We start from the raw sequence: 27,611 nt of genomic DNA, 5'->3' as shown, positions 1-27,611 counted from the left end.
CCTCGAGTCTCGGGTGATACAAGAACAAAAACATTTCCTGATGCATGGCAAAGTTTTCGGTGACCCCATTGATACAACAGTGGAGGCAGCTATGTAATGGGCAGAGAATACAATTCACAAGGAACCAGGTTTTGTGAAGACATCACAGGTCCATGATTATTTAAAGGGGCTTTCTGAGACTATAAAAAAAGCTTAAAAGCAATAAAATTTGAATACTCAACTATCCCGGATGTTCCCGTCCAGCGCTGCAACCTCCGTGCCTGCCGCACAGAACCTGGAAGAAGCGGCGGGCGGCCATGTGCCATTCAATGAACACATGACTGCTCAGCCAATTACAGGCTTCAGCGATAATTCATCTATAGATGCTGAAGACTATGAATGGTTGAGTGATCATGTGCACAAGGAATGACACATGACCAGCCGCCGCTTCTTCTGCATTCCATGCGTCGGACATTGGTGCTGCATTACTGGACGGGGAATGGTCGATATAGGAGTGTATCCAATCTTGATTGATTTTAAGCCCTTTTAACTTTATTTGTAGGTCCAAGGAAACACCCTTAAAGGGGTTGTATGAGAAAAAAACAATGGTTACATTCTTCCTGTAACAGCACTAGTTTTGTCCCTAGGTTTGGTTTGGTACTGCAGCTTAACCCCTTAAGGATCAAGGTATTTGAGCCCTAAAGGACCAGACACTTTTTTTTTAGAAATTTTAGCCATGTGGAGGTCTTAAGGCCTTATTTTTTTTCTTCAGCTACCAATTATTTTTGCGTTTTTTGGATTTTTTTCATGACATACAGGGCTATTTTTTATATCTTTTTTTCTCTGGCTTATTTTTTCCGTTTTTTAGTTTTATTAGGGTATAGGGACGTGTCAGGTTCCCTTCAAGTGGTGCTGTTTCTGGAAGAAAGTAGTTATATTTTATTAAAGAGTTATCCAGCTGCAAACTATTGATTGCCTATCCTTACAGTTAGATATCAATAATAGATTGGTGGTAGTCCATCGCCCAGGCTCCCTGCTTATCAAATGTTCATCGGGCTACTAAGCTCATTCACTGAGCTTATTTTTGCAGTAAACAGACAGCTCCATTTTCATTGCAGTGGCCAGACTTGATTTTATAGACAAAGTTCCCATTGAAGTGAAGGGAACTTTGTCTGTAATACCAAGTCTGGCCACTGCAATGAAAACGGAGCTGTCAGCTTACTGTAGAAATCGGATTAGTGAACAAGCACACTGGCCTGGTGAAGAGCTGATCGCTGGGGATCCCAAGTAGCACACCCTCATTGATCTACTATTGACCTATTCGCCGTATGGGCCATCAATAGTTTACAACTGGACAACCCTTTTTAATTACATAAACCCCCTTAAATCGGTAAATGCTGGTTCATCCCAAGACATGGCTTCCTTCATATGTATAAATTAACTAGGACCATAATGATAGTAGCAGAAAATGAAAGATGTCCAGTTCGTACTCAGTGTTAGCCTTCACCATACTCACAATACCAGTATAGTTCTACAAAGGATGTACACAGATGACCACTTTTGGATGGACAGAGGAACAAGATCCTATAGGAGAATTCTCACAAATACATTCGTTGCACATAAGGGAATCTGAATACTGAACCAGCTTTAAAAGTGACCCCTCGTGAAGAAAGGCTGCACCCCTTCTAATCGGCCATAGTAAACTATCCATCAACCTTTCATACTTTCTACTGTCAATGTAACGCTAAGTAGTTTCCTGCTGTGACATGTGTAGCTAGTGGTTATGGCAGTGATGAAAAGACTGTCTTCTCTTTGCAACCAGGTAGAAAGACATTGATGGTCATGACTATTACCAGGTGATGCAATGACTGAAGCTCATGATAAAGGAGGTCCACAGCACGTCTGATAGAAGCAGGCCAGGAACATTGGAGCTCACTGACCGATGACCGGGTTAATCTGCAAATGCCAAATCTGATGAACAAACCCCAACATCCCTGGATATATCTATAGTCTTTAGCATGTAGGCGCTAGAGCTACTTATTGACATTAGATGGCTGCTGCCAAAGGTTAATTGATCAGCAGTTATCGCACTCGATCTTTGGTCTTTCTGTGGAAGATGATAGAGTAAGCAGATGCTGGACACCTCTAATGGTGGTCATCTTGAGAGTAGACTTAAAAAGTGACAAAACACTATTATTTAAGGGCAAATTTAGTTCCAATATAAGATTTATGTCTATGACCCTGCATTGTTGAGTGTTTTTGTCTGCCACATGAAACTTTTTGAACAACAGTGTGAGCCTATGAGGATAGTCTACTGGTGGGATCTGCATACTCCAGGGTCACTCATTATGCACAAAGAAATTTGACAATGGTAAGAAGATGTTACATTTCATGGGCCCTGTATATCTGTCAATAGTCTCAACTAATGGTAGTGAATTTATTTTTGCCAAATTTGATAAGCCTAAATTTAAAAAAAAACCCTATATAACACCAATATATACTGCGTATGGTCATGAGGATGGATAAAATGAGATGAAGTATTTAGTAACCTCATTATACCAGGGATGTAGCTTGTCATTGGCTCTTGATACTATTTTATGGCTTTTTTTTTAACCCTGCTAGTCTAACTGCAAAAAGTTGAAAAAGAAATACATGACTGAAAGGTATTAGTATGGCAGGTGTGTGGAATTCAGCATACTGTAGCTAGCTCAGTTCTTGGAGGGGGTCTTTTCTGAGGATGCTTTGATTGGACTAGCACCCCCTCCCTTGCCTCCGTCTGATACATCCTTTTTCTCTTCTTTCTTTTCTTCCTTTCTCTCCTCTTTTCTTATGGTGACTGTACTTGAGGTGTAGCTCTTTCCTCCAGAGTAAGAGCCAGAAGAATATGGGTAACCAATGCCAAACATGCTGCTTCCTCCTACTGTGGTCAAACGGGTCTCCTCGCCTTCTAGGAGTTTCCTGGAAATTAACAATGGAAATGGATCAATACTGTGTAGAACTTATATTAAGTGGTAAAAACGGGATAGATGCTGCCAGTTTCCTGGGGGTTAAACATGCTATATGGTTATGCACTTGGGAAGGAAACTACATGCCAACATTATATACTAGATGGGTATTACGGACATGGAAAAGAGTTTAGGAATATCAGTGCCAGGCAGGTAAGATCATGGGATCCATCAAAAGGGGCACAGATGGGTTTTGTATTACTTTCCTCTGAATGAACAGGTGGAACTAAATGTCCTTTTAACTTGACTGTTACGGTTGTCATAATATCTGGTGTTTAATGACATTGGAAAGTACCCCTCAGCATTATCAGCATAGTCCATTTAGGATTGTTCCAAAAAAAAGGAGAACCTATTATTGGCCATTGTGCTTCTTTTGAGGACATGAAGTCAGTACAGGGGTGTAGCTAGTAAGGGGGCGACTGCCCTGGGCCGACTCACATGGTGGGGCCCACCCAAAGCCCTGGTATCAGTGACCACAGGATGCTAATACAGTTGAAACCCATGGCAGAACAGGGAGCCATGTAGACTACCATTCACAAACCTGTAGGCCAAAGGCCATATCAGGCCTGCAGCCTACTGGAAGCCATGATGGCGGTCAGGATGCAACATCCCAACACAGGCGGCACAATGACATCACTGTATCATGCCACCTGTACTAGGCAAGAAGAGGACTTTGTGATCACCATGGTTAAATAAATATAAGTTTTTGTTTTTTTTCTTTCACATAAATTACTGTTTGGGGGCACTTGAGGACATTATGGGGCACTTGAGGACTATAGGTTTTAAGGGGGCACTTGGAAGCAGTATAGGTTTTAAGGGGGCACTTGGGGGTACTATATATTATAAAGGGATAGTACAACTTTTAAAAGGGCACTTAAGAACACTTTAACTTTTAAGGGGGCACTGAGTAGCATTATTGCCATCAAAGAAGCATACCGGGGCATTATCATTTTCAAGATGACATGATTACTTTCTAAAGGGCAAAAAGGGTGGTGTTACATTGTAAGGGGCAGAATGGTGGGCATTATTACTATGTGATGGCATCAAAAGGAGTGTTATTACTGTTTGAGAGCACAGACAGGGCAACATTACTGTGTGTGGGGCACTAAGAAGATCACTATTGCTCTGTGGCATACAAAAGATGGCAGTATTAGTATTTGGGGCTTAAAAGACAGCAATTTTACCATGTGCTTCACTATTACCGTCTGTGGCACAATATGGGCACTATCTGTTTGGCACTTTTATTTTTAGGAACACAGTCTATCTGGCCTTATTGTTTTCAGAGTTGCTTTCCATGTGGCACTATTTTTCAGGGCTGATTATAGTTAGGACACCATTATTTCTGAGGCCCAGTATTTAAGGGCACCGTGCCACACATCAGATACAGTAATAGGGGCAGATGGGGCACAAAAGGCATAGAACTAGGGTTAGCAGCAGGTTGGAGAGTTTGTGTAGGTTTGGAAAAACTAAAAACTATGTTGGAAAAGCAAGGAGCCAAAGATGACTTGGTTGAAAACTTTGCAGAAACAAGTCCCAGCTGAAGGAATTCATCATGGGGGTCTAATTCGATGGAAACGGCAGAACAATAAATGATTCAGTCGTCATGAGATCACTGGATATAACTACACGTTATCTCTTGTATGGTCTGCGGAGTCCCTGTGTAGAATTGGTATTTACCACTGGTCTTTGTATAACCATTATGATCAGAATGCGCCTCAGCAGTTGTAAACATACATTACCTGGGCTGGGGACCCAATTAGGATGATTCGCCCCCTCTGCTGACCCCATAGGTATGCCTCTTAGTCTGTGGTATTATGTGCACACATGAATTGGTGGCAGCTTCGTATGTGCAATTGCTTTTTCTTATATGAGCCAATTACCTGTATGCAGCTATTTCAATATCCAATGCCATCTTGACATTGAGCAGATCCTGGTATTCTCTCAGGTGACGAGCCATTTCTGCTTTAGTAGTTCTTAGAGCATTATCCAGTTGGTTGATGGTTTCCTAGAGAAATCATAGATAGATAACAAAGAAGAAAGTGAAAACTGACTGATAACACCAAGAATTGTTGAATAGTAGCATAGTACTATATTACTACCAGGTTTTCTAGATCACCGCTAAAGTCTGTTTTTGGTTTCGGTCTCCTAATCTATACTGAAGGATAGCTACGTCTCCTGAGCTGACTATTGTGTCATACATGGAGCCAGGCCTGCTTAGAGAGGTAAGCTGCCGCACAACTATGGCACCAGCTTACTTACAGGAGAACAAAACAATGGGGCATTGAGATTCAATGTTCCCAATCCTTCTTTCCCCCCCAAATTACCCGTCAGAGGAAATTTGGGTTGCCCCATTACACATTAAAGACTTATCCAACCTTGCAGTTATCAACAGGCTTGGCAACTAAATACTAATGTGTACAGGGGCCCTTATGTGTCAGATTACTCCTTCCTGACCTCTGGGTTGTACCAGTCCACTCATTCTCCACTTCAGCGATGGACCATACCATTACTTCTCCATCACTGCTATGTGCCATATCACGTCTTCCCTAGCAGGCCTTCCTCTTCGCCATATATTTTCAGTATTAGATAAGTGCACTTGACTTAGGCTCTGATAGCTGACTAAAATTGTAAATATATTAATCTTTCTACCACAATTTCTGTTCAAGAGACAATCTATACTGAATGTGGATGAGTAACTGTTGAGATTGCGATTACGCTTGCACCACTGAAGTAGGACCAGACCAAACCTATTTTCCCAAAAATGGGGAATTGCTATCAAGACTTTTGCAGAAGTGTTACCTGCATATGAGTTATCTCTTCGTTACTCCTGTCCTCCGCCTCCTGGAGCTGCCTCTCCAGTGACTCATTGGCACTACGTAGAGCATCAATCTCCAGAGTTCGGGCTTGCAACTGTCTTCGGTATTCCGAGAGCTCTTCCTTGGCTTGACGAATGTTGTCATTGTTGCGTGCAGCCTCTTGAGACACATTGGCAATTTTGGTCTGGTACCATTCTTCAGCCGATTGCTGATTACGGGTGGACAGGACTTCATATTGCATGCGGATTTCCTTTAGGGCAGCGGTGAGGTCAGGCTTACTGACCACGTCCATCTCTACAGTAACCTGCAAGGCAAAATGTCACAAATGTTAGTCACCATATATAAAGACAGTATCATATATCTTCTCACCTACAGTACTGTGTAAAAGTTTTAGGCAGGCATGAAAAAATAGAAGGTGTGTGATTGGCTCCACATTTTTCCTGCAGCAGGACAAACACCCCAAACATCCAGCCAATGTCATTAAAATCTATCTTCAGTGTAAAGAAGAACAAGGAGTCCTGGAAGTGATGATATGATCCCACAGAGCCCTGATCTCGACATCATCGGGGCAGTCTGGTATTACAGGAAGCGACAGAAGGATTTGAGAAAGCTACATCCATAGAAGATCTGTGGTTGGTTCTCCAAGATGTCTGGAACAACCTCCCTGCTGAGTTCTTTCAAAAACCATGGGCAAGTGTACCAAGAAGAAGTGATGTTGTTTTGAACACATACGGTGGTCACACCAAATAATGATTTGATTTTGATTTTTCTATTGCATTTTTGTTAATTGATCAAAAAACTGTTAACACTTCTATTTAGAAAGCTTTCTTACTTTGCAGCAATTTTCCCACATCTGCCTAAAACTTTTACATAGTACTGTATGTCATGTGCCAGTCCACTCCATGCCCACCTCTGCTTTGTACCTGGCTATTCCTTCTCTACTTGTGCTATGAGGCATATAACGCCTACTCCAACTTTCTTAAAGTGGCCATATACCTTCACCAACTATCGGCCAAATTATGATTGGGCCCGACTGCCGTTTTTCCTGGCTCCCCCATGCATATGTTCGACTCGGCAAGTGTTTGTGTGCTTTTGGAAGTAAACTGTTGTCAGACAACTCTGGCGCCAGCTTGTCCACTGGGGAACAGAAGGATGGAGCATCAAAATTAAATGTCGTCTATCTTTTTTTCCCCCCGAATTACCTGTTAGAGGATAGCTGAGTGGCCCCCATATGCATTATAGAGTCATCTGACCTCGCTGTTATCAACAGGTTCGGCAAGTAAATACTAATGTGTACAGGGGCCTTTATGTGCCCGATCATTCCTTCCCGACTTCTGCTTTGTGCCAGTCCAGTCATTCCCCACTTCTGTGATGGACCATACCACTACTTCTCTATCTCTGCTATGTGCCATACCATGTCTTCCCCAGCAGGCCTCCCTCTTTGCCCCATATTTTCAGTATTAGATAAGAGCACTTTATCTATAGGCTCTGATAAAAGGCTAAAAATGTAAATATATTCATCCTTTTACCACAGTTTTCTTAAAATGTGTGCAAGAGACAATCCATACTAAATATGGCTGACTGACTGTTCAATTGTCAATACATTACTAAAGGGGTATTCCCAAATTGACTTTTATTATCTACTCATAGGATAGGTGATAAAAGTCTGATTAGTGGGGGTCTCACTGCTGAGACCACCCCCAATCGCATAAACGACTATTTCCATCAGCCCCATAGCAATGAATGGAGCAGCACCATGCATGGTCGGCTCCTGGACTTGGGGTGGGGTGCAATGAGCAGGCAATGGGTAGAAAGGTTAATATTGGTCAGCCCTTCTCAGGATCAGTAGGGATGTCAGCAGTGATCCTCACCATTCAAACCTTTAGCACCTACCCTTGGGAATACCCTTTAATGATATCTGGATATATTCATAGTCAGAATTGATTGAAAAGAGAAGTGCCGTAATGTAAAGTCAATTATCTAAATCAATACGTTCCCATAGGAAGAGTTCAAGTCGTCTTCGGGCTGCTGTCTGTAACCTGCAACCCTCCGGATGTGGCAAAACCGCTACTTCCAACACACCTAGGTATGCGCCAAAGCTCAGGTTTTCTGTAGCATGCTATAGATTGAAAACCATTTTATTAGTCATTTACTAGTCCTACCAGGTCTTCTATACTATTAATGCCTAATAGAAACGGCATCATGTGATGAATGGGAATCCTGACCCTTCATCCTCGAACCTTCTGAAGATACAGCTGTAAGCTGATGACCGCGGAGTGTAAATCCCAGCTGAGGACCCAAATGAATTCTGGGTAAGACAAATGCATTAAATGAACAGCTGGACGGATGGGATTGAGGGAATAAGTGCGGGATGGACAGTGCGATCTTTAAAAATCTAATTATTATTCATCTCCCAGAGGAAACACTTGTGTGCTGAATGGTGGAGCCTGGAAGATGTCTCTATACAGCGCGGACACGTTAATATCCAGGCTGGAGATCCGCCTCCATATCTGCACTCCAGGCCACCGCGCCATAATAATACATAAACTCCGATTTCTTAAGTATATACATATTTTTCCATCTTTACCATTGTCATTAATAAATAGGATAAAGGCAGCTTACACGGGACAACTATCGCCTGAATAGTCGCTCAATAGAGAGAATGGAAGCGACAATTGTAAACACGGCCAACAATTGGTTGTCAGGTGAGAATTCATCACGAGTCACTTTGTTACATCTCACCTAAATATAACCGCTGGTTGATTAGCAATCTCCTGGTGTAAACAGGTAATCGTTGACTTTCAATGGCTGGCCAACAACTTAGCAAGAAGGCGTGCGCTTGTTCAGCATGCTCCTCCCACTGAACGCTGATCGGCTCCGTAATTTTTTGGAAAGTTTTGCCTTCCCACTTTGTTCCCGAAAACACACTTGAACCAGCAAGAGACCGCAGTAGCGAGTGTTTACTGCAAGACCGCTCGCATGTATTATGTATGTGCAGTGGAGTCCGCAACCAATGAGCGTGTGTTGGGAGGAGTCAAAAATTCAAATACACTACTGTCAAAGAATCTCACGCCCCTTAAGTAGTCAATGCATGACATTTCGGCCCGTGCACATGCATCCAACTATTCAACAATTGTGAAAATGAACAATAATCGCTTTTTGTAGAAGCACACAAAGAACAGCGACTATTCAGAAGATAGTTGTCTCATGTAGAGCCATCCTAAGGTCGGATTTACACGGGTGTTTGCATGCGCAGTACATGAAGAATAGAACCCATTGATTTTAATGGGTTCGGTCACATTTCCGTATTTTGGGCGCACATTTCAGTCGCACAAACAAAAAAATAGAACCAAAGGTCTCCATAGAAGTCAATGAGGGTGCGCAAATGCGCCCACAATATGCAAGGAGATGTGTAAAACACTGCGTAATTCCACTGGAAACGGAACACCTGTGGAACTCATTAGACAAATTAGCCATTTCAATCTGTGCGTCTTTGTATCCTGCGAGCAAATGAGCATGCATTGCAGGCAGATCAAGTGCTGTGAAATATGCTGGTACACTCGCAAAAAAACCTTGTTCTGTGCGCAAATACGTTGTACTGAGGTGCACATAATTGCGCATACACTTGTGTGAAGCCAGCTTTAGGCTGGTTTTTACATGGAGCGAGAAGTCGTTCGCATAGGTGAATGAGCAAACGATGGGAGTTTGCTCGTTCACTTGTGCCGACACTTTACTCAGGCAGATTAATTGCTGAAATATTGTTCGCTACATCGTTTGGTCGTCCTAGGGAATGATTGCCATTTATATAAAAAAATCACTGGACAATGATTTATATGCCTGCATAAAATGAATGACAAACAATAAGCAAATAAATTATTGTTCGTCGTTCATTCGTTGGCTGAGTTTACATTGAACGATTACACTGTTACAAAAAAATGTTTTTTATTTTTTCTGGACAGAGTTTTGGGTGCTGACTAGAGATGAGTGAGCACGCTCGGTTAAGGCAGATCTCTCTCTCTCCCCCCTTCCCTCTCACCCCCGGAGCCCCTCCCCCCCCCCCCCCCGAGCACGCTCAGACGAGTATGCAGTTACTCGAGAAGAGGGATGCTCACTCGAGTAACTGCCTTAACCGAGCGTGCTCGCTCATCTCTAGTGCTGATTCCAAGCATGACATAAGATCACCAGGTGGCAGATGGATAATAACAGGGGACTTCCATAAGCGACATGAAAATAATGGGAAGTTAGTTGTTTTCATAAGTCACTTATTTCTTTTCTATCCGCCAGTGTTCTCTGTTAGAATATTCCAGCAGTAATCCATGAGCAGCATGTCCTCCCTTGGGCGTTCCGTCAGAAAACCTTGCACATTGTTTTCAATGGGGCTGGGAAAAATATTGTATGGCGTGCGAGGTGCATGCGAGTGCAATGTGCAGTTTCCCATTGAAAACAATGGTAAACACTTGTTGATTGCTACTTCCCTGAACTGAAGCGAGGCATTCTGGACAACAAAAAAAACACCTCGCATACGAGGGGAAATCACATGTTCCCGATCGGACTCACCCATGTAAAACCATCCTAAAGGCAAAAACACATGGCCTTACGCATAACTACGCTCATCGCTACCGAGTGTAGTTGTACATGAACAAGATTTTTTTTTTTCTTCGCTGGCCATTCAAACTCCACGCCATAGTGCGCGAGTTTGAAAAAACAGCTAGACGATATGGTCCTAAACCTATCTTTCTCGCACATAGTTAAAGGGGTTTACAAGGCATAAATACTACTGATGACCTATCATCAGGATAGGTCATCAATAGTTGATCGGCCAGGATCTATCGCTCGTGACCCTGACTGATTAGCTGTGCGGGCGCATGCTGTCAGCGCCGCAATAACAGAGGGCGGCGCAGAAGTCTCCACGCTGACCTCAGTGTAGTGGCCGGTACTAGTAACTGCAGGCACGGCTCTCATTGAAATTAATGGAAGCCATGCCTGTAGTTACAGGTGTCGGCCGCTACATGGGAGGTCGGCGCGGAGACTTTCACTCCAAATACACAGAGATCGGAGTGGAAACCTCCACGCCGACCTCCCATGTAGTGACTGGCGCTTGTATCTACAGGCTTAGCTCCCACTGATTTCAATGAGTATGAAGAAAGTGGCAGCATAAATGGTGAAGATTAAGTTAAGAAAGATCTTCATTGCTCCATGTTAATCAAACAAAGCTACGTTTCAGCCTCTCGTGGCCTTTTTCAAGCTTATGATAGATCATCAATAGTATTTATGCCTGGAAAACCCCTTTAATACTACATGTGGGAAAGATAAGGCAAGTCCTATCTTTTCTCGCCCATGCTTTTAACGGGCGGGAATACCGCTAATGAAAACAAAATTATTGAAATCAATGGTTTCGTTTCGTCCCGTTATGCGACCGGGCTTGACATACAGCAAATGGGTCTAGACCTCCTGACTAGATTCCCTCAGACATACCATTCAATTATACATTTATTCATGCAAACCATACCTCTGAAGATAACTTTAAGGGCTTATTCACACGAGCGCATATACGGCACGTTTTTACGCCAGACCGTATATACGCGACCATCTGAGGCATTGGTTTCCAATGTATTTGTTCACACAGGCAATTATATGGCGTGTAAAAATGTCGACCTGCTGAAAATAGAACATATGCGACCGAAATACGCGCTGACGCATATACGGTGGCCAAAAAGACAGTTCTGAGAAGTATAAACAAGCAAGAATACACCAACTAGCTCTGATCGGGATCGCCGGAAAACGTCCTTTCCAGCGATTATACGCCACAGACGTGCGAACGGAAATACCTCTAAGGCTGCGGTCACATGGGGCATAAATCTCTTGGAATGAACACGACCGCACGGAAATACCGGGAGATTTATGCAGCAGAAATGCAGCTTCAAAACTTGCAACCTATAACGCAGGTTTTGAAGCAGCTTTGCCAGCTGCATTCCGCTGCGGCCATCTCTTCCCATAGAAAGGAGAGATGGCCGCAGCGGAGACAGCGATAAAATTGACATGCCGGGGTTTTGAATTCCGCACGGCATGTCAGTTTCATCGCAGCTGGGCCGCAGCGGCTTCTTCGTACCGCGTGGACGTGATCACTGTAATAAGCAAAATGGAATTGCAGGAGAGAAGTCCTGCAATGCCTTATCGTAGCGATCATCAGTGCTACAGTGTAAGTCCCTCAGAGGGACACAAATGGTGTAAAAAGAAGAGCAAAATAAAGTACAAAAAATAAAAATTAAAAAAAAAATGTAACCCCCCCCCCACATATTTGGTGTCGTCGTCTCCGTAAAGACACGTACAATAAATTAAACATGCTTTTTATCCTGTACTGCAAAAAGCATTTAAAAAAACACTAAAAACTGAGGCAAAATGCTAATTTTAAGCATTTTGCCTCCCAAAAAACGCAATAAAAGTGATTAAAAAATGGTACCAATAAAAACTACAGCTTGTCTCACAAAAAATAAGCCCCCACAGAGCTCCGTCTAGGGAAAAATAAAAAAGTTACAGAGCTTTGAATGCAGCGATTTAGAAAAATTGTTTTTTCAAAAAAAGGGTTTTTATTGCAGAAAAGTGGAAAAACCTAAAAACAAAAATATAAGAATTTTGGTATCGTTGTAACCGTACCGGCCCGCATAAAAAAATGTATTGTGTCATTTATGCTGCTGCATAATTAACGCTTTCAAAAAAAATCTATGGCTGAATTGATGTGTTTTTTCTCCCTGCTATCATAAAAAAATAATAAAAGTTTTACAATATAGTCTATGTACCCAAAAATGGCACCGATAAAAACTACAGTTCGCCACGCAAAAACCAAGCCCTTATACGGCCGCGTCGACGGAAAAATAAAAAAGTTATGGCTTTTGAAAAATGGAGATGAAAATCCGCCAAAAATCGTTTGGTCCTCAACGCCAAAATAGGCCATGTCCTTAAGGGGTTAAAATTACCAGTGGAGTTTCCGTGCAGACTTTCTGCACAGAAATTCCACGGCAATTCTGCCCGGTGTGAACCCAGCCTTAGTATTCTCCACATACTTGCTCCTGCACAATAGTATATAAACCCAACGTTACATAACCTTTAAACTTTAGGTATAAGCATTAGGCAAAGATCATGAAGCATGACATACAAAATAACATTTCTATGCAGAAAAGGGGAAAAATAACTTTTTAGCATCTGGGCAATAAAAGGGAAAAAAGTCATTTTAAAATGTCCTGGTAGACAACAGGAACATGAAGTCTTTAGCACCACGTCACTTTCCTCACAATCGGGACTACAGGCTCTTCAGACTCCAACTCTGTACTGTAACCTGTCAGCGTCGGGTTACTTTCCCAGGAGCGAATGCCTATGGATGAAAATTGGGAAGGGCTGTCTCAGGTAAAGGCTGCCTTTCACCTCTAAGTCCTCTTTTTTTTGGGACGGGTCAGAACAGTCCTCAGACTGCCGCCATAGTTGAGACAAATCTATAGAGCAATTACTCCTATCATCCACAAATACTAAAAATTGGTGTCACCATATTCTACCACAAATGGTCGCAGGTGCTCTGGCAAAGCCTGTTTTGCAGCCCAGTTGTCCTGGTGCACTAGAATCCACAGAGGATAGAACGACTCCATGAATCCCATGTGGGTTGAATAAAATTTTGTAGTAGAACCAATCTTCCAGCACAAGGTTCCACAATGGCGGGTAGTCTATTTGCAGAAGCAAAAATATCTGTAGCAACAGGCCCAGGCAGTTCTTGAAGGTCCATGCAGGCAGCAGAGCTTACTGGCTCTTCTCCTTTTTTGTCCCCCACCACTGCTTCTGGGGACACGGGTGAAACAAAGAGCAACAAGTCCATTACTTCTCTTTCATCCCCAAGATAGAACCGGGGTTTTGATGGCGGGTACCCTTCTGGCACTCCTATCACCATTCTCGCTGTAGCAGCCATTGTTGTCCCTTCTCACTCTGCAGATGATTCTTTTGTGGCTCACTCAGCAGCACTTCTGACTTCTCCTCTTGGTGGTCTCAGCCACACTCCTCGCTCTGTTCCGCAGCTGGATTGCCCCTTCCTACTTTTTCCCCAGCCATGGCAGGAACTTTGTGGTGGGAAAGATTGTCAGCCTTTCCTGTAAAGGACAGTGAAGGCTGAGTGCCATCTTGAGAGTCCATACTGTCAATCACATTTGTACAACTGTCCATATCGTTACCAGAATTTTCCTTTAGAACATTCAAATCTGGCAACTCCACATTGTCTAACCCCATTATACAGTCCTCTTTTTGTTGGTAGCACATCTTAGCCACATACACTTCTGGAGTTGAGGAAATGTTCTTGTTTGTGCTCTGCATCTCACAGTCAGCTTCATTTATTCTCTGCATCTCACAGGCGGCAAAAGTTTGTAGATCCACTTTTTAGGAAAAAATTCTCTTTGACAATGGAGGTGGTTATTCCATCCATGAAGCTTTTCTTTTTTGGTGCGGAGGTAATCATCCTGTTCATGACGCCAGAAAGCTTCGCCCTGCAGCCTCCGAGGATCAGGCCCTCAGCTGAGGAGACTGCAGGGTAGAGAAATAACTTGTTATGGGGCACTACCGTTTCCTCACTACAAGTGGCTAGGAACCCAACCTTGTTACCACAGGGGGAGACCAACAATTAGTAACCGAGGTTACCTTAAGTCCTGTTTGTCACCGTGACGCCAACATTCTATCTTCTGTGGTGGATCACTCCGATAGAATAAAGTAGTCCACACACATAGAGTATTTTCAGAATGAGAACCGGGAACGTTCAGTCCTGTCCGTTTACTTAAACTCTTCATGCAATAACAATAAAAAGTTCTTGCAAACAACAATTTGCATAGTGTTGAAGGAGTGTGAGTTCACCAGGCATTATGCATCCACAGTCCTAGTTATCTGCAGGATTTTTCCTCTCAGTTAAACCCTCTCTCTTTACTGCCAAACACTCACTTTTTCTTGCACACTTGCGTTTTCTCTCTCCGGTTACATGCGGTTCTAGCACTATACTTCCACGCATTTTCACCATGTCTGGGTTTTCATACTCTCTCGGAGTAGCTGCTAGAAGGAGGGTTCCTGGTATGGCTGGGCTCTGGCATGAGCGGCAGACCATCTCTCCGCTTCTTCCATCTCTCCTCTCAACGTACTTCTCTCCAAGTTACTGGCCAACTCACTAACTAACTACAGACACCTCTCAATCAACTCATCACATCACGTGGACACAGACCAATCAGACATTAACCCTTTCATGCCTGCAAACTCCAATACTAATAAATCTGATGTATTTCACATTTAGGATAATAATAAAGACAAACATAAAACACGTATTCTGAGGTGCTGGAGGGGATCCCTAACTCCGAGCCACTACAAAAACAGCTTGCTGCTGAGACCCCACCCAGCTGTGGCAGCCAATGGAAGAATGACATTGAAGCATGGTGGTGGCTCAGTAATGCTCTGGGGTTGCTTTGCTTCCTCTACTGGAAACCTGCAGCTTGTGGAGGGCAAGAGGGATGCAATGAAGTATCAGGCAATCCTATGATAAAGTACCAAGTCTTCTGGTCCTTCTGGACCTTCCAACAGGACAGTGATCCCAAGTATATCTCAAAGTCCACTAAGGCTTCTCTCACACAGGTGTTTTTTTAGTGTTTAGTGGGGGTTTGCCAAACTTACTAAAAACTCTGTGCTGAGCCTCCATTCATTTCAATGGTGCTTTTCAGACGAGCGTTTTAGTGACGTGTTTCTTATACGCTAAAAGGTATGCTGTACGTTCTATTTTTCTGCATTTAGCACGTTTTTAACGCACATCACTCATTGCAATGATGGCGTGCATTATAAATGCTGCTGAATGCATTTAAAAATGCCGCTCTACAACACTGTAAAATGCAGCGTATTTATAAACGCCTTAAGGCTTGGTTTAATAAGAAATCTTGGATGATTTTGGAGTGGCCGTCACAGTCGCCTGACTTGACCTCGATAGAAAATCTTTGGTGGGATTTGAAGAAGGTGGTTGCAGCATGCAGACCTAACAATACTAGTGAACTGAAGCCATTGCCCCAAACTTCTGCTTTTCCTGCGTAATCCGCCGCCTATTGTCAGTGACAATTCCGGATGGGCCGCGGGTCAGACGGCTTCCATTAAAGCCAAGTGCAAGAACCACAGGAAAATGGAGCATGCTGCAATTTTTCATCCGCAAGCGGAAAACGGAGTTGGTTTCTGCTGGTGTGCATGAAGAATCATTTTCCTATAGCATGCTATGGAGGGTTATTACTGCTGCTGAACAGAGGCAGACGTCAGCCCCAGATTCCACAGCAAAACCGCCTGTGTGTGCAGTCTTACTTAAATTGTTCCTGTTTGGTTTTTTTCCAAACAACTCAAAGTTTGTCAATATGACAAATAAAGCTACTTTGTAATGGAGAGGGGGGGGGGGGGGGGGGGGAAATCCGATAGCTCAATAGAAAATATGAAATTCAGTACAAGCGGTTTTTGGGAAACAGGGTTTTTTTTCTTTCCTTTGGACCAACATTTAAGGGTAATAGGCTGAACTAGATGGACGTGTTTTTTTTCAGCCTAACATACAATGTTATTATTTTAATAGGTTACATTTCCTTTTTTGTCTCGACTTTTTAAAGTCTATTGCCATTGTTTTTCAAGTACAGCATGCTGTATGGTTGGCGATTTTTCAAGCATTTTCCCTTCAACTTCTCTATAGGATAAAAAAAAAATCTAAAAAACTGTGTATAAAAAGGACGCCACCCAAAAAATAATTATTAAAAAAAACTATTGAAATTCATGACATTTTTTACAAGTCTCAAAAAAGCTGCAAAAATGAAAATCAGAAGGAGACAAATCAAAGACTTGTATGAACCAGGAAATTGTCAGTAAACATCCAGAATCCATTATGGGAAACAATTTGACAAATGTACTTTAACTTGCGCCTGATACACAAGCATCCCCTATTCATGAGGCTGACAGCTCTATTACTTGCTATGATTACCTGCTAGAATACCCCAGATAAATCACCAGGACAGATCCAGGCTAAGAATAGCAAAGCTAATGCGAAAATCAATAGAGAGGAGAAGAAAAAGGACGACAAGTAATGTCAGAACACAGAACAAAGGAACCGTATGTGCATCTGCTTCCTCTGTACTCATTATACGGCTATATTAGTGATCATCTTAGCTGCTGGATTAAGACAAGAACAGTGTAGACTATTGCAAGGGACTGGGCAGATGGCTAATCCTGACTACAATAGCCAAAGATGAAAAACTAAGCGCTGATAGCTTCTAAATACATATATGGTACTTTATGGAATCTGATGCAAGGGGAAAATGTGCAATTACCCATAACGACCAATCACATTTCACCCATAACCCCATTTCTGCAGCGTAAGGGCAAAAAAACTTGGGGGAGAAGTTTTGGACTATTCAAACTTTCAAACTCAGCGCTAGTGCGTGCGAGTTTAAAAAAAAAAAAGGAAAGCCCTTTTCTCACGCATGGTATTAATGAGTGAGAATCCCAAGAGTGAAAACGAAACCAGGAAAATCAATGGGTTCATTTCGTGCCACTATATGGCCGTGATCTTCACGGTTGCATAACGGGGCTAAAGCATGCCCATCTGTTTAAGCTCTTAAGGCGTAATTTCGGCATGTTTTGCGGCCATGAAAATCCCCAGTTAACCCCAGGTAAGACCATTTCTGCAGGGTCAGGGCAGCTTCAGACGAACGTGATTTTATCATCTTTTGCAGCCGTGACGGAACCATTGATTTCAATGGTTTAGTTTTGACTAGCGAGATTCTCGTGTGTTAATATTGCGCGCAGAAAAGATGGGGCAGATCCTATCTCCCTCCTTTTTTGCTGTACTGCAGAGTTTGAATAGTCCAAAAAAAAAATTTATATCACTGGCAAATATGCTCTGTAGTGGCGAGCATATTTGCACATGCATCCATATGTTTAAGCCCTAAATGTATCATTACATGCTGACTAGTGAAATGATAAGCCAATGACTTAAAGCATGGATGGGCCAATTCCACCAGAGCAGGAGCCCCAACTCCCAAGATGGGGATCATGTAAATAATATCCATAAAAGCTGCTCTTACGCAGGTGTTTTTTACAGTGTTTTAGCGGGCGTTTGAAATGCCCGCTAAAATCGCTGTACTGAGCCTCCATTGATTTCAATGGGGCTTCTCAGGTGAGCTGATAGTACTCTGAATATGTAAAAACTTCTGTACGGATTCATTTTGTAATATACCATTATATCATTTAGAGCTTCTCTTTTTTCTGATACTAAATTTCCTGCACAAACAAAGCAGTAAATGACAAACTTCTGCCACCACTAGAGGGAGCTTCGGAGCTTACTGTATACTACTCTGCATAGAACTCAGTAATAAATCAGTATACACTAAGGTTGCTGCAGGAAAACAGAATTTTTCATTGCATTCTATTCTTCAGCACTTGTAGCAGAAAAAAACGAGCTCCGAAATACATACAATATATAAATAAGCTGCCATACCAATTAGATAATTTTTTTTAAATTTTGAATATTTTTGCTCTACAATTTAAAGTTCAAATGTACTGCAAAAGGGACAGACAAAACATTTTATCATGCAAAAACACTGAATAGAGATTCGGATAATGGTACAATATGAAAGTCCTGCAAATATGGCATTTTGGTAGTGGTGTTTCTTCTCACTTTTGTAGCATTTTTTGGGTCCATGCTGTTTTTTGCTAATTGTAGCATGCTTGGTGTATGGCAGGTTTTCTGGAGTTTTTCACAGGCATCTTTAGGCCACCTTCATGCAGGCAGAATCGCGGCGGAAACTCCCGTGTTTACCGCACAACGCTTTCATGTGGGCGGAGTTAGCCCGCAATCCTGTAAACTCTGAGGTGGAGTTAAAAATGGCTTAAATCTGCTTGCAATTCCGCATCCCAATTCACAGCTCGACCTGCAGATTTTGGTTCCGAATTCCTCAGTGGCAGTTTTAGGGCTTAAACAGATACGTGTAGGCGCAATTACAATTGCCGCTAGTAGTTGTACATGAACAGAGTTTTGTTTTTTCGGACCATTCTATCTCCATGCTACTGCATGCGAGTTTGGAAGAAAAAAAAAGGAGGAAAATATGTCCTGCCCTATCTTTCTCACACGTAGTATTAACCCTTTGCAATCCAATTTTGGATTCAGGGTTTCCTAGGGGGCTTCCTCTTTCTGCCATTATAGAATGGCGCCATCTGTTGGCTAGAGCCAGTACTGCGGTATAAGATATGCTGGAGAGGCCCCCGACAACAGAGCAGCCCGTAATATACAGAAAGAATACCCTGCTGGATGTCTTCTGACATCGGAAGCTGTACAGCCTTCAATCAGAATGTCTTTAGACGTTAGACAGTGGATTGGAAAGGGTTAACGCGCAAGAATTCCGCTAGTAAAAACAAAACCATCAGTTCACTGCAAGACGCCGCAGCCAGCCATGAAAAATCACGCAGAATAGCCTTGACTTGGACGCGGCTATTCTTCGTTCATGTGATTTTATGCTCTGATAGTCGCGGTTTTTAGTGTGGCTATCAAAATTCTTTTTGTGAATAAACCCTTAAGACGTAGGCCTCCTTCACACAAGTGTATGTGTTTGTACGTTCACCCAACGCAGCGTTTATTTGCATGAATGATTTCTTGAAACGATTGAGAACCTGAATCTTAATTAGCGTATTTAGGGCTTAGTCACATAGCCGTTGGCCTTTTTACATTCGCCCGCCTGTGCCTTTAAAACACGTGAACGGGCGCACAAAGCTACCGTTTGTGTGCTTATTCAGACGTCCCGAGCCCCCCACATATATGCCGAGACCGCAATGCCGTTGAGCAGGAGGAGACGGTTTAGCTCTGCTAAACTTTTCTCAACCTTCCCTACCCCTTGCCGACTCTTTGCAAGGGGATGAGGTGGCGGGATGTGGTGGGAGCTAGTGTGCTAAGCTTACGCCCCCTATCGCCCCTTGTCGTAGTCAGCAATGGGTGGGGGAGGAGCTTAGACCCACCCCCATTCTGACCCCTACCATTGCAAATAGCTGGCAAGGGGCAGGGAAGGGGGTGGGAGTTTAGCAGTCATGTTGCTAAACTCCCTCCCCCCTCCCTTCTCCGGCAGTTGTCATAGGCTCCCATAGGAGTCTACGCAGCCACCACCGGCATAAAAGCACTTGGTCAAAATGCACTATCTTTGCCGGCCGGGTGCTTTTACGCCCCTGTGCACTGATGCATTGTAAACCAATGCATCAAAGGGGCAGCGTATATTGGACGGGTGTGAAAACCTGGCAGATATACACCTGTGTAAATCCAGCCTTAAAACCATTCACATGTGGTGCTGCTGCATGAATGTTAAAAAATACACAGAAACGATGGCAAGCAAGGATCGGCAGAAATCCTCTGAATGGCATTAAAATGCCTAATTGTGGCGAGCTGTCTTCTTTTCAGAGCGTTGTACGCAGGGTAACTTCACACGAACGTATAACGGCTCGGTTTTCACACCGAGCTGAAATACGTTGTCCTCATCTGCGGGGGGGGGGGGGAGGATGGAAGAGCCAGGAGCAGGAACTGAGCTCCCGCCCCCTCACTGCCTCCTCTCCGCCCCTCTGCATTATTTGCAATGAAAGGAGGCAGGATGGGGCGGGGATAAATTACCCAAATTAGCCCCGCCCCCATCCCGCCTCTCCCCATTGCAAATAGTGCAGAGGGGCGGAGAGGAGGCAGAGAGGGGGCAGGAGCTCAGTTCCTGCTCCTGGCTCTTCCATCCACACCCCCCCCCCTGCAGATGAGGACGATGTATATCGGCTCGGCGTGAAAACCGAGCCGATATACGTTCGTGTGAATGCAGCCCACGGGTGAGGAAAGATAGGACTAGGTTAGTATTAATTATGTGTTGGAGAGATAGGGCAGTGCGGATCTTCGCGCTATTTTTTTCAAAATCCTGTGCTATCACGAACAAATACCATGACTAAAACACGCCCATCTGTTTAAGGCCTCACATGGCGTATTCGCTGCACAAAACCCCTCCACATCACTTGTACTGCAAGGCCAGATTCGCACTAGCTAGCGCGGTTTTTGTGCATAATTTACTCTACATTCTCCGCACACAGGTCTTGCACAATTACAAGCGCAAAAAAATGCACACTGATGCTCCCAGCCATAATTAGTCCAATGAGTTCAGGATGTATTCTATTTCCTGTGCAATTACACAGTGTTTCATGCGTCTTCTAGCATATTTTGCACGCATTTGCGCATCTCCATTGACCTCTATGAGGACTTTTGGTGGGCAAATGCGCATGCTGCGTGTTTTTTTTTTTTGCGCAACTGCAATGTGGAGGAAAACTACACACATGTGAACAACCACATTGAAATCAATAGGTTCCAATCCCTGCGTATTGGATGCACAAATTTTGTGTGCGCAAATATGGTCGTGTGAATCCAGCCTAAATGTTGCAGAAATGCTGCAGAAATTCTGCACCGTTCACCCTGTATGTGAAGCCACCCTAATACAGGCAAGTGTCCCTGCCCAACCACAGGGCAGCTGGCCCCAGCTCACAGCGTCAGGCTACACCCCACAGAGTACAATTAGCTATAATACAAATATGTCTTCAACTTTATAAAGGACTATACAAAAAACCTAAATTGCCCAAATCAACCACAATGTATCAACGCTTTGTCACCGTCATTATACAAATAAGGCACATAGTCACTCCATGTGATTGCCTGTCATGGCATCGCAGATGTTCCTGTCCCAATTCTCCTCCATAAATATTAATGTGCTGTATTAATGACATACAACATGGGAGGGTGTTACATTGGCACACTGATGGATTTGGCTTGTATATGTCAAAGAAGTAATCTGAATGGGAAAATGTGGGTGGGGATGTCAAGGACAAAACATAAAGTGCTGTAACCATAGCAGAAAAGATGAACCTTGCCATCTAATCGAAAGCAATGCTTTACGCTAACGAAAGGAAATTTCAATTTTGTACAAAATTATTGACATGAGAACATTTTCAATGATAATGGAGAACAACAGTTGTGCAGCAGGTGCAACTAGGGTATAAAATATCTAATGATCATTGTGTGTATATATATATATATATATATATATATATATATATATATATACACATGTGTGATGACTGTCAGGAATCACGATCTTTACATGAGGGCTATGCATATTTGCAGGTAAAGGTGCCTTTTAAATGCCCTCTGTGCCATATTGCTCTTTGTTAAAGTAGGTGTGGTACTGCTGAGTTAATCAATGTTGGATCCCCGGACATTGCAGCATCATGAGGAATCAATTCATAGATCCCGCGGCTATTGTCGATATCTTAGAACCTGGAAATGTTCAATACAACAATTGGAATATTCTTCACATTATACATAGCTGTAATAATCTGTTTTACAAGACTGGATCGTACACTATGGAGCTTTTTCACTGATCCTTTTCTCTTTGTGGCTCTCTTGTATTGGCCTTATAATGGGGAGGTTCCCAGTATGAAGACATCTGTTGATATAGGTCTGATATAAGACACCTCTTTTTAAAGAAACATTTATTGGGTATTCTCATACAATATAATACAAATATGTAGGAAGAGATATCAGCAGTGTTTCTGATATAGGACACCTCACTGAAAATATATAGAGTAATTGCTAGTTGGTGTTCTGGAATAGAAACAGTTAACACCTATATAATATCATATGCATATATTGCCTGTATTCCCGCTACTACATGTTGTGACAAATCAGCTGAAAGTTACTGTTCCATGTGGCTCATCCTTCCTCAATACTTTTGCAGTTTCCTGTAGTTCTCCAATTTCATCTTCTGATTTGGTGCTAGTGACCACTCCCTTGCTTGATCTTGTTGGGTGTAATGTGGGTAACCCTCCATGGGGTCTCATGTACTGTAGGGAACTACCTCCACAATGACCACCTGAATCCACTTCATTATTTTTGCATCCAGAAGGAGCTGACTAGTACCAAAGAACTATGCGACCAGTAGGGGAAGATTTCAAACCATTCCCTGACCAATGGGCTATGGAAGCATGTGATGGACTTCCCCTCTTCAAAGTTCCATAGGTAGAAGCACCCAAATTGCTGAGTCAACCCAAAGAAGCAGCAGCCCCCTTTTCCAGCTTGGGGTGGTCTCATTGTGTTTTAAACATTTTTTTTGCATTGACCATATTACAAAATATGAATATTCTAAGAGGGTAAAGTAGAATTAAATCTTGTGAATGCTATTTCCTACTATGCACAGCTCTAAGTACATGCCTATACTGCCCAAACTCAAAAAACAGTACTGATCTCTGCTCCGCATCCCTTGTAACAACCCTCCATTACACATGTGCCACATTGCACAGTCATCCTTCCCCTGTTTCCATGGCTAACACTCTCTGCACAATCCTTTGCCTCTCTGTTTCCTTTTCCTCTGTCTATGGAGGAGAGGAATTAAACATATTCAGTGCAGTGGAAGCAGGACTCATACGGAATAGTTTGCAGATCACATTGGACGTCCCATTTGCTCATTTTAGGACCCCCCACCCCTTATCCTCCCACCTTCCAGCAATTAAATAATAATAGGATATTAAGAGTGCATTGGCTGTAACATTTGTATTACTGTGGCAATTTGCTAATGAATACATTGTATAGAGTGTTTTGTCTCCACTTCATACCTCATTTGTCTCCATCATATATAACAGAGATGTGCAAAAAATTGCTACATTTATATAGAAAACAGAAAGCAGCATAAAACCTCCCCAAACTGTAAATGTTTTTAAATTAAATTAAATTTGTAAAATGTTATTTTTTGGCACACCTCTGTACTTGCACACTCCCCTCCTCCATTAGCTGCTGGAGCCACAGCCCTGGCAGACACCCCTTCCTATCCCATGGGACCCACCTGAGCCTCTGTCACCGCAGCCTGAAGCTCTGCAACCTCCTCTTCATGGACCTTTCTCAAGAAGGCCACCTCATCCAGCAGGGACTCCACCTTCTTCTCCAACTGTAGACGGTCCAGGGTAGCATGATCTACATCCTTCCTAAAGTTCTTCATAGCATCTTCAGCCTCTTCTCTCTTGTTTGTCTCCAGCTCCAGCTTCTCCTGCAGTTGGTGCACAGCATTTTCCAGATGCTCACAGTCAAGCTGAGCTTGGTCCTTCTCATGGAGTTGCTCCTCAAGCCTTGACCTCAGCTCCCTGATCTCCTGCTCATAGAGTTGGCTGAGCCTTGAAGGTTCTGACTGCTTCTGCCTCAGCAAGGTCACCTCTGCTTCCAGTAACTTGTTCTGCTGCTCCAGGTTGTGCACCTTCTCAATGTAAGTGACAAAACGGTCATTGAGACCCTGCAGTTGTTCCTTCTCATTGGTTCTCACTATCTTTAACTCATTGCTGAGAGCTGTGGACTGGGGTAAATCAAAATCAACCTGGTGCACTGAGGCAAGGTGGCTAGCAGGGGACCTGCTGATCTTCCTGTAGGAGGAGATGCTGGTGTAGTTATCTCTGGGTCTATATGCCTGTGAGGACCTGGAGCTTGAAGAATACAGGTGGCTTGTTGACCTGGGAGATTCTCCAAATATCTTCTTATAGGATGAAGTGTAAAGATCCCTGGAAGTCATGGTTAAGCCTTGGAGGTGGGTGTGGGATGCTGCTGGTGATGACTGAGGATGTAGAACCTTCCTTCTTCCCCTCTACACACAATGCACACTGCAGACGTACAGCATCACTTTATATACACACATTGCTCCAGCCACCCATCCCAGGAGCTAGCCACTCCCAGCACTACAGCATGTGCAACATCCTCTGCAGTTATCCTAGCCAGCAGAGGCAAGGGTTAATCAATGCACATCACTGCTGCAGATGAGGGATACAGCAGATTTCAGCACCTTGGACTAGTGATGTAACATGACTGCACCCAAGACATTAGTTTGGATATGGGGTGATCTTACAGTTTTGCAACATGTTTACTTTTAGAGTGAAATGTTTTGCAAAAAAAGGTTAAACACATGAAAGATAGCTACAAAGGGAAATGGAGACTTTATTAGCCCTTTGCTAATAGAAGTTAATTGTAATATACAATAGGTTCATACATAGTGATAATAATCAACAGACCCCTATCATACAATACATGCAGTTGCCAATACAGCCACTCCTTTTTGTCCCATAGTCCGCCCTTCCCATCCGGATAGATGGACCTCCCTACTGCAGGAGGATTTAGAGGGTGTGGACATCAGAGGGATGGTACCACTAGTCTGCAGTCTGACCTAGAGAGAAATGCAGCAATGCCTAGATAGATAGATAGATAGATAGATAGATAGATAGATAGATAGATAGATAGATAGATAGATAGATAGATAGATAGATAGATAGATAGATAGATAGATAGATAGATAGATAGGTAGGTAGGTAGGTAGGTAGATAGATAGATAGATAGATAGATAGATAGATAGATAGATAGATAGATAGATAGATAGATATGAGATAGATAGATAGAGAGATAGAGAGATAGATATGAGATAGATATTAGACAGATCAGTAGATATTAGCTAGATGGAAAGATGAGATAGATATTAGATATGAGATGGATAGTCAGATATTAGATAGACAGATAGATAAATGTGAGTTAGATAGATAGATATTAGATAGATAGATAGTTTAGAAAATCACCACCATCTGAAGCATTGGATTCCAATGCATTTGCTCAGATGGGCGATTTTCCGGTGCATACAGTGTACATTCCAGTTAGCTGCTTTTACGCATTGCCTGAAAAGATAGGACTTGTCCTCTCTTTTGCCAGAATACGCTGGCCGTTCCCATAGACACCTATGGGAGCCTATGAGAGCTGTCAGAAAAGGGAAGGGGGAGGGAGTTTATCAGCAGCTCGCGTTGCTGAAGTCCCTCCCCCTCCCCTTGCTGGCAGCTTCCATAGGCTGGGAGGGAGGGGGAGGAAATTTAGCATAGCAAGCATTGCTAAAGTCCCTCCCCCTTCCCTTGCTGGCAGCTCCCATATGCTTCTATGGGAGCTTCCATTGCTGCTATCAGCTGCTATTTAGCAGTGCTAAGGTCTCTCCCCTCAGCCCAAGGAATTCTGGGCTGCGGCATATATATGCTGCATCCTGGCCATGTGGACGGGCGAGAAAATGGAAGATTTGGTCATGGCATTCTCTCATTCATGCGATTTTCGGCTGTGATGCAGGTGGCCGAAAATTGCAACGCCCATGTGAAAGAGCCGTTAGATGTGGCCACGATGTAGCCATAAACTCTGTCTTTTAGGGATCACAAATTATATAAGTGGTTACTAACTCTTCATTGTTAAAGGGGTTGTACCAAAAATACAAGTTATTACCTCTAAGATCCCCACTAATCCCGAGAATGGGGGTCCCATGTCCCTTTTCCTCCTCACTGCGGGGTTACTGTACCCCCCACAGTGAGGAGGAGAGTGAATGGAGCACTGGTCGCACAAGAGTGATAATGCTCCATTCACTTTTATTGTACTGCAGGGTACACCCGTCAGCCCCAGTGAAATGAACGGAGCTCAGACTGCGCATGCTTGGCCAGCACTCCATTCATTCTGACATCATTGGGAGGAGAAGCAACCCCCTCAGTGACAGGCAGAGTGCGACATGGGATTCCCGTTCTTGAGATCGACGGGGGTCTCAGCAAGTTATCCCCTATCTTGTGGACAGGAAATAACTTGTTATCTTGGTACAACTCCTTTAATGGCCACTGGTTTTGCCTAAAATCATGTGGCCATTAACAATGAATAGTCAGTAACCCTATAAAAGTTTTTTAGTACTATAAACACTGTAGACTATAATAAGATGGACTACATAATAAATAAAATGGTTCCTTTACTTTCACCCTCGGAGACTCCCATCTGGAGATATAGCCTTCTAAATGCTTCCAGCACTGTATACCAAGTAATGGTGGACCATCCAATGGGCGGTTCATATCATGCTACAGTCCAGACTCTCTCCCTACCTCTTCCTCCTAAAAATGCCCCATCATTGCTGATTGATTTCTCCAGCAATGGCAGTTCTCAGGTGCATCTCAGAGGCGCAGTAGTCATGCAGCAAACACTGTGTGGGACTAATAGCAGACCCCAGCCGGGGGCACCTTAGGCAGAACTGGACATAGACTAATTGCAGGACAGACCATGAGGATAGGCATCGTTGCCTTAGTCTGTATTAACTTCAGGAAAAAGTGCTGGGCAAGGTGGGTGAAGCTTACTCTGGACAGACATTTATCCTGCAATGGCCGATGCAGTGTACCGGTTCATCCCCCAGACTCTTCTTCTGTGAAGCCATGCTGTTGTGATGGATACAGTATGTGGTTTAGCATTGTCTTGCTGAAATATACAAGGCCTTCCCTGAAAGAGATGTTGTCTGGATGGGAGCATATGATGTTCTAAATCCTCTATATACCGCTCAGCATTGATAGTGCCTTTCCAGATGTGTAAGCTGCCCATGCCATAGTCCATATAGTGGGGAGCAGATATATGGATGTCTATATGTATGAGGCATGTCCTGGTCCTATCAATTGACCTAGGTGCATGGCTTATTGTAAGAGAGCTAAAGGGATTATCCGGTAAGAACAACTCGAGTTCAGTTGCCATTTTATTGCACACTGACAGCACGGAGGTGGGTCTCCCATTCAGGACCCCCTTACTAGCCAGAATGGAAATAAGCTTCAAAGAGCAGTTCTTGGTCTGGTTGACTTGGCACAACTACTGTATGTAATAGAAGTTCACCAAACTGTGTAGACATCATGAAGACAGCAGGAAGCTCCTAGAGAC

The 27,611-nt window shown here is 43.3% G+C and overlaps 1 protein-coding gene across 1 annotated transcript; it reads right to left on the bottom strand.

Annotated features, from left to right (window-relative positions):
* Window positions 1-1,151: 1,151 nt before the first annotated feature.
* LOC136612581 (low molecular weight neuronal intermediate filament-like) lies at window positions 1,152-24,505 on the bottom strand. The gene is made up of 4 exons (XM_066593028.1): window positions 23,722-24,505; window positions 5,784-6,104; window positions 4,865-4,989; window positions 1,152-2,937 (listed from the first exon to the last, which is right to left on the bottom strand). Exons 1-4 carry the CDS (start codon window positions 24,433-24,435, stop codon window positions 2,688-2,690), a joined length of 1,410 nt encoding a protein of 469 aa, XP_066449125.1. The 5' UTR covers window positions 24,436-24,505; the 3' UTR covers window positions 1,152-2,687.
* Between the last annotated feature and the right edge of the window lie 3,106 nt (window positions 24,506-27,611).

Source organism: Eleutherodactylus coqui, chromosome 2 (assembly GCF_035609145.1).
Source record: "Eleutherodactylus coqui strain aEleCoq1 chromosome 2, aEleCoq1.hap1, whole genome shotgun sequence".
In the NCBI taxonomy this organism is placed as follows: domain Eukaryota; kingdom Metazoa; phylum Chordata; class Amphibia; order Anura; family Eleutherodactylidae; genus Eleutherodactylus; species Eleutherodactylus coqui.
Note: the sequence above shows the minus strand (reverse complement) of the source record. Positions and strands in the feature narration are given on the sequence as shown.